Below are 10686 nucleotides of genomic sequence, written 5' to 3'. Positions count from 1 at the left end.
AAACTCCCCAAAGACGGATGCAAAGTTATCCTCCCCAAACAAGGTTCCATGTATAACTAACTGTCCTTTACAATCTATTTGCAAGACTGATTGTTCGAGATTGCTCGGACACTGTGGTCGAGGGACACTCTGTGTGGGACTGTGTATTGGGGAGGGGGGGTGTAGAATTGTGCTTGCCTGCTACTGAGTCTACGGAATTGTATGAGTGACTGTGAGTGATGGGGGCAAACAGGAATTGTGGGACTACTGAGTGTCACTTGGATCTGTGTAAAGTTGTGTGACTGCTGCCACTTCGATAGTTATGTGCTCCTGTCAGTGATACTGTGGGTACCCAAGGGCATTATGAAACTTCGTGAATGTGGGTGACTATGCAGCTGCGGTGTGTGGTGTGGTTACCCACGAATGACTGTTAAAGTGTCTCTGGGTTTCAATAGGACCAAATCGACAGGGAATCGATGGGCTCCATGGGGGACCTTCAGAACACTCTCAGTCCTAGAGGGTCTAATTTTTTCCTCTCCTCCTCCACTTCCTCGGCCTCCATCTAGATTCCCAAATTTAAAAATAAAATAAAATAAACGGAAATTGAGCAGAATCTGAAAAGTACCAGCTGAACCGAGGGTCAGGCAGGGTAAGCTGCCCGGGACTAGAGGCTCCAGTTGGGTCCCCAGGCCTCTTCTGATCGAAGTCCCTATTCTATATCCAATTTCTTCTTTTCCATTGGAGATAAATCCGGGGATAGGGGGTGAGGTTGCTCACCCGTACTGGACGACACTGATACCAGACCTCTGAGAGCAAAGGCAGGTAGCGGGCTGGCTTTCTACGAGTTTCACTTTGTGTCCGGTTACTGAGGGGGGGAGGGGCAGGGAGAACTGGCTCGTGGTCCGTGAAAGGGGCTGGGGTAGGGGAAGGGTCCTCACTCTTTCCTCTGTGCAAAGCCCTCGGGAACCTCCCCTACCCCTTTCCAGGCACAGCCCCCGACCTCGGGCCGTCTCCCGAGGCTGGGTGTAGGGTGCAGTGCGAGTACTCAGAATAGGGAGGTCTCTCCTCTCGTTCACAACCCAAAAGTCTGGGCTCCCACTTCTTCAGCGGGGGTCCTGGAAGGGCTGAGGTTCTGAGAGGCCGGGGAGGGAACAGCGAAACCGAGCGGTGTGGGCCCCGACAGGAAGGGGGGTCACTCGCAGGCTGAGGCCACTGACGTGACGCTGGTGATCTTAGCAGTGTCATCGGACCAGGGCTGCAGGTTCTGCAGGGCGAAGAGTGATGAATTGTGCACGCAGAGTGGGTCAGCCTGCAGTGGCTGAGCCAAGCTCTTCTGGAAGGCCTCCTGCTGCAGCTGCATGAGGATTCGGTTAGCCTGCTGCCTCTCTGCCTCCCGCTCTTCTGCGGTCTGCCGCCTGTACGGGGACAAGCCGCCTCAGAGCCAGCCACTGCCCGCGACCCAGGGTGGCCTCATCCCCCTTGGCTCTCGGCTCCCGAGTACCTTAAGGGAGGGAAACTGCTGCTCCCAAGAACACCAGTTTCCTGGCTCTGGAAAAAGGATACCGGGGGAACCTCCACACAGTCCCAAGGGTATTTCAGTACCCTGCCCCACCCCACCACTGAGGTGCTAAGAAAGAAGGCTGGGGAACTTGGCGGTGGAGGGAGAACGACCTCCTTGCTTTTCCTAGCTCCTTTCTAGCCCTAGTGTCAGGCCGAAAGCCAGCGTTAAGTCCAGGGTCTCAGGCTATTTCTGGAAAATTCCTCTAAAATTGTGTGCGTGTATGCGTGTCTGTGTTGAAGGATGTGGAGAACTGACGCGCAGAAAAGAAGTTCGTTCCCCCAGTAAGAGACCTTTAACCACTTTCCTCTCAGACCAGGCAGTCTAGAAATGAAACTCGAAATCACCTTAGGTGCCCCTGCTCTTTAATTCACTGGCTGCTCTGGCTACATGTAGAAGATCTGAAGAGAGGCCTCTCTCCCTAGCCAGGACTCGGGGCTTCCTCGAAAACCCACCTAGCAAAGATCTCCTGAGTCCTTTCCCGCATTGCTCAGAAGCTCCTGGGGACAAGGACAGAGGGGACAGGTGGCCCACCAAAGCCTCAGACACATAGACGAATTTAGCTCGATTGGGGGCGAAGGGGAGTGAGTGCCTCAGAGCTGCAGAGACTCAGAAACAACAGGCTTCCCAATGAGCCACCCTGGGGTTGCAAACTAGCTTTCTCCTTCTATCCCATCCCCCAACTTCCCGCTTCCAGAGCAAGTCTTTCGAACTGGAGAAAAGGGATTGGGTCCCAATCGCTTAAATTCCTAACCGTAGGTCCCAGAGTTCCCTGACTCTTTGAACCGAGCCGGTTCCTCCCTCTCCTTAGCCCTGTGCCGAGCTCCAAGTAAGTCCCGTCCGGTTTCCATGAAGGCAGTAAAAGGAGGCGATGAGTCACATATTCCATCTAATGCAACCTCCCTCCACCCCTCACCCCTCCTGTAAACTGAGATCAAACGTCTGTCTCTAAGGTGAAAGGATCTAATGTGAGTCCCCGGAGCCTCCAGGAGCAATTTGTAGCAGATCGATTTAAAAAGCAGAAAGCAAACGAGGATCCCTCTTGGCCTGCTTTCCTTTTCCTTTTCTTTTGTAATTTTTTCTTTCATTTTCTCTTCCTTTCTTTTCCTTTTCTTCCTACTTTCCTTTCTCACCTTCTCTTTTTTCCTGCTCTACATTTCAATCTGTCTAGATTTATTTCTTCCTCTTTTGTTTTTTCTTCTTTCCCTCATTTCCTGTGTCTCTAGGAATTTTTTTTCTCCCCAAGAATTAAGGGTTTTCGTTCCAAACGGAAAAAAGTTTGTTACCTTTGTTTTTCTTCATTACGAATAAGATCAGTTTAATTTTCCGTTTTTTTTTTTCTTCCTGGGGATCTGCTTCTCCCTGTCTCTGTCTCTCATCTCTCTGTCTCTTCCCTTATCCCCTTTCTCCAGATCCTCAGTTTGGGCTTTTGTGAGCCCCAGCATTCGGTCTAGTTTGTCATTCCCACCCCCCTTCCCAGAAAATGCCTTCCTTGTTCCTCCCTAATGACTCCTGGAAGCCTCCTCCCCCATCTCCTCCTGCCTGGAATGCACGACTGCGGAAAAGTCTACCCCACGGGGGCTGCGTGTCTTCTTTGTGGACACGACAGCAGAAGCCCAGGCAGATTCAGGCTTCTTCATTCAAAAAAAAAGAGGAAACTGCAATTCCTTCCTCTGCCCAGCCGGCCCGACCGGGCTCGGCGCCTCCCTCTGACTCCATTCACATTAGCTGCCGCTCCCCAGGGGCTCTGAAAGAACGGGCGTGAGAATGTGTGTGTGTTACTGAGCGAGTGTAGTGTGGTGTAATGTAGTGTTGTCCAGTGTCTGTAGGTTTGTGAGTGGGGAGGTGGGGGGATATAGAGGCCAGACTGACGGTGAGACAGAAGAGAGACAAAGACACTCAGAGAGACAAGAGGACGGATTTTGTCATTCTATGAGGGATCCAGTTTGTGAGAGAAACTGTGCAAGTCTGTACCTGCGTGTGAGGAAGAGTGTGCTAGGGTCTGTGGATGGACAGAGTTTGTGAGTACTCCAGAATTGAAAGTGTGTGACAGAAGGAGACAGAGCAAATGTCTCCCCAGCTCCCTCGATAACTCTCCCGTTCTCTCTTAGACACATCCATCTGTTCTTAATTGATCATTTCCAACCCCGATTCTGACTGATTGATTTTCCATCTCTAGGGTAGGGCAGTAGTATCGGTCACTACCTCAGACCGTCTGGGGCTTGCTGAGGAAAATTATTTCTGGTAATCAAGACATGGAGTGAAGCTTTCTCCTTCTAACCTTTTCCCCGCCACAGGCAGAGATTGTTACTTAGACTGTGTTGTTTGGCGGGAGTTTTAGATGGTGGGCCTTGGTTGGGTGGGGTAGTTCAAGAGAAGGGAGTTCCTTTAGTCACTACAGGGGAATATTAAGCCGGGAGGTTCTGGAACACCAGAACCCGACTCCACTGTGGATCTATGGCGGCTACAGAGACTCCCGGGAAGCCTTACTGTTTTCTTCTTTCTGACCTTCATTCCCTTATCAAACTAATATCCCACTAAGACTATCAGTTCAGTCTCTCCGTAATTATCAGAACCTCCTGGCTACCCTTTGCAGCTCCTGGAAGACTCAAGGGCGACCTAGGTTGCCTGGGCTCCTACCTAAGGAACCTGACTGCAGAGGCAGTAGAAGTCGCAGAGTCTTTCTCATGCCAATCCTGGAATCCCCAGGCCATTTATTTCACTCACACTTCCACCCAACCCGGAGCTCTGGGGAGAGGAGGCTACGGCAGAGTCAGATTGCCACGTGTTAGGTGGATTGATTCTGAGATATTTTCTATCCACTGACAGGTTGGGCTTCCCAAAGAAGCTTCTTCAGAGACATTCAAACTCCACATCACCATCCTCCCTAAAGACACACACACGCACACACACACTGGTACACACTGGTATACTGAACAGGCCCATACACAGTCACGTTTGGTTCAAGAGTGGACATCATAGTAGATGTATACTTCACCCAATGACCTAACACGGTTTTCGGAGATTTGGGGTGGGGGGAGCGGTGATAGGGAAGATACCAGTCATTTGTCTACACAGGATCCCGTCCAAATCAACACGAAGTGGGACATTCCTGGCTGCTCGAGGTGAGGCAGGATAGCCAGGTTTGAGCTCCCAGTCTGATCCGAAATGACTTCCCTGAGCCCCACCACGGCGCACATACGGCCTTCAAATCTCGGGGTTGGGAGTTGGAGGGAGAAAGGGTGGACTGAAACAGTCAGAGACGCTTAGGAGAATCAGCTTTAGCCAACCAGGCCGCTCACCCGCCCTTACGGAGTTCCCGGTTTCCTTGTAGACTCACCTCCATTTCGTTCTCCGATTCTGGAACCAGGTTTTGACCTGTGCGTCGGTCATTTTGAGCGCCTTGGCCAGGGCTGCGCGCTCGGCCGACGCCAGGTACTTTTGACGATGAAAGCGCTTCTCCAGCTCGCAGATCTGAAGACGTGTGAAGGATGTGCGCGGTTTCTTCTTCTTCGGGGGCGTCCGGTTCTGGTAGGGGTGACCTATACGGCGTGTTACAGTGAAGGGTGAGAGGGCCACTGGAGCGGGAGACAGACAGACGGCAGAAGCAAGCGGCACAGCGTCAGGAGGCGTCCACGGCAAAGGCATACACCGCAGCCGAGCCCTAGTGACCCCATGCTGAGGAGGAAGCAGGCCCGGAGAACAGGGAGCAGAGGGAAGCTAAACTCAGGCCTGGCAACAAAGCTTACTGTCTGGAATTGTCTCAGATCTGCCTGGAAACCCTTCCGCAATCTCCCTTGCCACCACTAAGACCTTAGCCCCAGCCTCTCGTCCCTTTCTACAGGTATCCAAGCCCCTCATCTTTGTCTGTTTTCTCTGGCAATGGGAGTGGAGGGAGGTGGGGGGAGCTGAAGCAATCCCATCACTCCAGTATCCTTCTGAGTTGACCACTGGAATAGGATAAATCCAAATGCCAGTATTTGGTACTGAGGGGGGCCTGATGGTCAGATAAGCAGGGCAAAGATTCTAGAGATTCAGATACAGCTGGCACACATAAGCATATTCTCACACAACATACTTGAACATATAATCACACCCTCACACACAGATATAAATTTGTGTGTCAATTAGAATATACAGCACATACAAAACTGTAAGTCACACATAATTCTTATCCAAGTACACAATTAATTCTCCCAAACATACTTATATAAATGCTCATATACACATTCTTATTCCATATACTCATCCATTTAGACACTCATATTTTCTGAGAGCAAAATCCTTTAAAGGGATATTCCTGGGGATGTTGGTAGGGTAATGCCTCTACCTGGGCCTAGCTGGGTATGCTCAGGCTTTAGGGCCTTACTGGAGAGGCAAGTCTGGTTCTGGAGAAGGGAAAGGAGGAAGCACGGTGCTGATCCTGGAAGTTCTCAACCCCACCTGGGTCCTTGTCTTGGAGATCTAGAGCCTTCCTTTTAAGGCCTTGCTCATGCAAATTCCAGATGAACGGGGCTCTGCTCAGTTCTAGCCTCTATACCCTCATTAGAGTCAGGGGCATTGTGCTATTATGCCTTCTCAGAACTCTGAGAATTTCCAGAGATCTTTCAACTTTTAGTGGATCTGCAGGAGGACTAAATGGGGAACTCAGACCCCCAAACTGAACCTCCAGCTGTCAGAGAAGAATAAGAAATTGAATCTACCTGATGGAGCTCCCAGTTCTAGGAGTAAGGGGCATCCACTCTTTGAAACTGGGGAGCAGCCACTTCCCCTTCCCTTGTGTTATTTGGGGATTAGAGTCCTTCATTTCCTAGGATTACAGGGGGCACTTCTGACTGAGAGGCTAATCCTTAGATCCCCAGCTCCTGCTCTTGCCTGGCCCCAACCCTGTTTTTGAACCTTCATTACAAGCGGGGACTGGTTTCCTCCACCTCTAGGGCCCCGAAGCATCCGGGCTCTGCCTAAGAATTCAGGTTGGAAAATTAACAGGGGGCTACGTGTGTATGTGTGTGCTCAAGTGTGTGTTTGTGTGTGTGTGGGGGGAGGTAAGACCAGGGGCCCTGGGGAGGGGAGCAGCCCTGGAAAGTGGGGTTGGGGGTGGGGGAAGATGTAAGAGTAGAGAAGAGAGGAAAGGAGGAGAAAGAAATGAGCCTGTGTAATCGTCCCCGGAGTCGCACTCAGGGCTGCTGGATCGATGGCCCGGTCAGGGTCGGTGCATTATTCATTGAGCAGGGGGTCGGGGAGGAGTGGAGGCAAGCCTGGGCTGAGACCAAAAATAAAACAAGGCCGAAGGGTAGGGTGGGGGAGGGGTGGCTTATACCCAAGCAGACAGAATCCGAGCCTTGCCTGCCCTTCCCCCAGGTTTTAGGCCAGGGGACTTCCCAGAGGTAGTTACCCCCCTCACCCCCCCCCCCCCATGTCTCAAGTCCTCCTGCTCGGGTGGGCTCTGCTCTGAGGCAGCGTGGGAGTAAGCTTGGAGCTCCGCTCACCTGGGGTTCGTTTCAATTCGTTGTTTTGTTCTAAGGTTAGTGCAAAGGTCTACATTTGCCCACCTTCTGCCCTGAGAGAGCAAGAGGGGGCGGGAGAACAAATCCGCTGAGTACAAAACGCCTCCTTTCCAGAGTCTCTCCCCCACCTCGTCCCCTACTCAAGCCCCTAGATTCTACTCTCTCCTTCACCCAGGGAAAATGATCCCGAAGATCTAGACCCCCCCCCCCATGCTCCCCGCTTCTCGATACCCTGGCTGGGTCTGAGCAAGCCAGGCCAGAGGAGGAGAGGCGGAGCAGGACTAGGGCTAGGGAGTGCAAAGATCGAAGAGAGAAAGTGGGACATCGGCTGGGGAAGGGGCCGACTGGGCTGGGCCGAGGCTAGGAGCACAGAAATCCGAAAGGCAATCACTGGCCGGTATGGGGGAGAAAAGCTGACCCGGGATAGATCGGGAGGCGCAGAGAGGAGTAGGAACCCGAACAGAAGGTGGGGGAGAGAGGTGGAGGCGGACACGAGTCAGGGCTCACCTGTGAACCTGTCCTTTGTGTATCGTCGGTTACTCTCCATCCAGGGGAAAGTGAGTCCTGTGAGGTTGTTGACGCTGGGTACAGCGGGTACGGTGGGCATGCCGGTAGCGAGGGGCTGGTGGTGAGGAACAGCTCCGGCCAGAGGCCTGTGGGCAGGCACCCGAATCACCCCGGCGGAGCTGAGAGTGCCACCGCTCCCACCACCCCCGGTGCCCATGGCCATGTTCATATTGTAGGAGCCGGCCAGCGAGGCCATACTGCAGGCACTGCCGCCGCCGCCTCCGTAACCCCCCGCACCACCTCCGCCGCCGCCTCCTCCTGCTCCCGCCCCGGGCCCCGGGCCCGGGCCAGCCCCGCCGCCACCACTGCCGCCGCCGGCTCCCGCATAACTCCCGGTCATGGTGTTGTAGGCGCTGCTAACTATGCAGCCGAGCCCGTAGTCTGTGTCCTGCAGGCGCGAGGCAGACACCATGCAGCTGCCCTGGTCCGGGCTGTTGAGGATCTGATCAATGCCGAAACTGATGGGCTCGGCGTGGCCCGGGTGGAGGTGGTGCGGGGCCAGGTGTTCCATGTCCCCCGGCTCGCCCGGGCCCCGACCCCGCTGGGGGCCCGGCGACACAGGCACCGAAGAGCCGCCGGGGGGGCTGAGCTCCTCTGGGTTGGCGGAGCAGGGCTGGGCTGGGCGGGCCTGGGGGCAGGAGCGGCGCAGTGGGGCGCGGGGCGCAGCGTGGCTGCGGAGGCGGGAGCAGCCGGCACCAGCTTCGGGTTCGCTCCGAGTGCTCGGGGAGACTTGGAGGCGAAGTGCGGAAGGGTTCGTTGAAGTAGCCGGGGGGAGGCGGGACGCCTCCTGTTCCTCTCCTCCTCCGGATTCTCGCTCGCTGTTGACTCTGGGACATCAATCACTGGGCGAAAAGGCCTGGGTGAGATGTAGCTTCGCAGTTTTAGGCCCTGTCTCTCCATTGGCTGAGAGCGGAGAGAAGCGGGATGAATGACAGCGAGGAGGAGAGGGGGAGAGAATGAGGGAGAGGGAGGGAGAGAGAAAGTGAGGGACTGGAGAAGGGCGGAGGGAGAGACTGAGAGAACGAGAAATAAGGGGGAAAAGGGGGGGGGGGGGAGGAAGAAGAACCAAAAAGAACCAGTAGAAAGGGAAAGGAAAATCATAGGAAGAGATCTAGAAAGAGAAACTAATTGGACATATAGACACAGAGGAGAAAGAGGTGGTAAAGAGAATAGCCAGTCCCAGCCTCACCCTGGCAAACAGGGCCTCTCCTTCACCTCTCTCAGCTCCCAAGTCAGAAACCCTGAGTTCCTTGGGTTCTAGACCCACAGGGTCTCCCAGATGTCAGGAGTCTCAGGGAAAGACGAAAGCGGCTTCCATTCAGACTTGATGACAACACCTGTCAATTAACCTGGAGATTTGCTTCCAAGCTTCAATCGTTGATAGTTAAAAAGAAATCTTTGGTTTTAGGTTCCTAGTGTATGGAGATCTGGCTACTTTGGGTAATTCCAGGAAAATACCGGCAAGATGTCCACTTCGAATTTTACTATTTTTAATTCCTTCCTTCACATCTCTAGCTCCAGGAAAGCTGACAGGGTAACGGCTGACAATGATATTTATATTTCTGGTAGAATTTCTGGATTCAGAAGTGGGATTGGGAAGAAACTAGGAAAAGAAGGACAATAAATGAGAAATGAACAACGGACTTTCAGGCTGGATCTGATGGCCCTTGCCCAAAATATCGAGACACCTCTACCTCAAAGGTTTTTCCTTCATCTTATAAACTTGCTAAAGTCCCAGCAGTCATCTCTTCCTTTGGGTTTACAATCTCCTCTCAAAATGCAGATGCCTTTGGGTAGTAACAGTCACCTACACCTTAGTGTGGATTAGTTTAATTACAGATTCATAGATTGCTAGAGCTGGCCTCAGAGTTCATCTAATTCAACCCCTTCGCATTATTTAATTTTATTTTAAAAAACATTTTATTGATGTCTCATCTTTATATGACAGTCATTTCTCATCCTCCTTCAGCTTTAACCATCCCTTGTGACAAAGAAAAACAAGTAAGCATATACATACATACATCATACACACATACATAAGTATATATTAGCCATATCTGAAAATGTACTTAATGTCCTATTAACCCTCTCATTTTACAGATAAAGGAGGTTCGTAGAGATCAAGTGATTTGCCCTAGATTACACAGTTATCTGCAGAGTCAAAACTCAAAGTCAGATCTCCTGACCTTCTCCATATAGAGTGCTTTCCATTATCCCATACTGTCAGGGCCTTTCTTTCTAGCAGTAGCTAAGATCTACTTGCCTGAGAGAGTGGGGCTGGAGGATTCTTTGATTATTTGTCCATTTTTTTGTGTCTATAGACCTTTGATGGGGTGAGAGGAAGGTCTAGGGCAGGGGTGGGGAACAAATCTTTTTATTAAAGGAGTTTGTTCTGTGAAGTTTGGATTCAGTCAAAGGGTTACACTTGAGGACCTAGAGGGCCACATGTGGCCTCAAGGCCAAAGGTTCCCCCACCCCTGGATAGTAGGGTTATGCTAGTGGGGAGCTTAGGCACTGGGGACCTAGGCATGATGGAGGGAAGGACATGGGAGAGGTCATCTGGGGATAGGAGAGGAGGGCAAAGACAGAGATGGGAGGATGCCAAAGACAATCTTTTCATATTTAGGAATTTTGCCTCTAGCTTCCCAAAACCAAGGAAGAGAGAAGAGTCTCTCTCCTCCTCTTCTATTATTTATTTCTTCTCCTTCCACCCATCTCCATCCTTCCTCTTTTACACTGCATTGGCCTACTTCTCTCCAGTCAAATTTCTGGCCAGTACTATTCATTGACAACTACTCTGTGGGCTAGCCTGAGCACTTTATCTCTATGGAAAACTTTTTCATTAGTAAATACTCTCCTGATTTCCAGACAATAGAAGGTATATACTAAAAATTATTGGTTTAGAGGCTGCCTGTGATAATAAAGATGAAAATTTATGTCGTGGTTGGTAGTCAGTAGGAGAATGGTCTGAAGTCTCCCGTGCTCCACAATTCAAGTATTCCTGCCTCTTCTGGGAGGAGACTTTTCTAACATGGATTTAACACCCTTTGATCCTCTTTCTGTCCTTTTCCAACC

General features: G+C 51.8%; 1 protein-coding gene across 1 annotated transcript; it reads right to left on the bottom strand.

Annotated features, from left to right (window-relative positions):
- Positions 1 to 931: 931 nt before the first annotated feature.
- Positions 932 to 8122, bottom strand: TLX1 (T cell leukemia homeobox 1). The gene is made up of 3 exons (XM_069097548.1): positions 7552 to 8122; positions 4878 to 5079; positions 932 to 1394 (listed from the first exon to the last, which is right to left on the bottom strand). The coding sequence occupies exons 1-3, from the start codon at positions 8120 to 8122 to the stop codon at positions 1172 to 1174; spliced, it is 996 nt and encodes a 331-aa protein (XP_068953649.1). The 3' UTR covers positions 932 to 1171.
- Positions 8123 to 10686: the final 2564 nt, after the last annotated feature.

Source organism: Petaurus breviceps, unplaced genomic scaffold (genome assembly GCF_028583685.1).
Source record: "Petaurus breviceps papuanus isolate PSGF00001 unplaced genomic scaffold, PetGlider_PUasm1.0 37, whole genome shotgun sequence".
NCBI classification, from domain to species: Eukaryota; Metazoa; Chordata; class Mammalia; order Diprotodontia; family Petauridae; genus Petaurus; species Petaurus breviceps.
Note: the sequence above shows the minus strand (reverse complement) of the source record. Positions and strands in the feature narration are given on the sequence as shown.

Bases quoted from the DNA above. Each gene is read 5' to 3' on its own strand.
- TLX1 (XM_069097548.1), bottom strand. From the start codon at position 8,122: ATGGAACACCTGGCCCCGCACCACCTCCACCCGGGCCACGCCGAGCCC. The intron at 5,080-7,551 runs GTGAGCCCTGAC...CACGCCGTATAG, and splicing joins CACAAAGGACAGGTTCACAG to GTCACCCCTACCAGAACCGG. The intron at 1,395-4,877 runs GTGAGTCTACAA...GTCCCCGTACAG, and splicing joins AATCGGAGAACGAAATGGAG to GCGGCAGACCGCAGAAGAGC.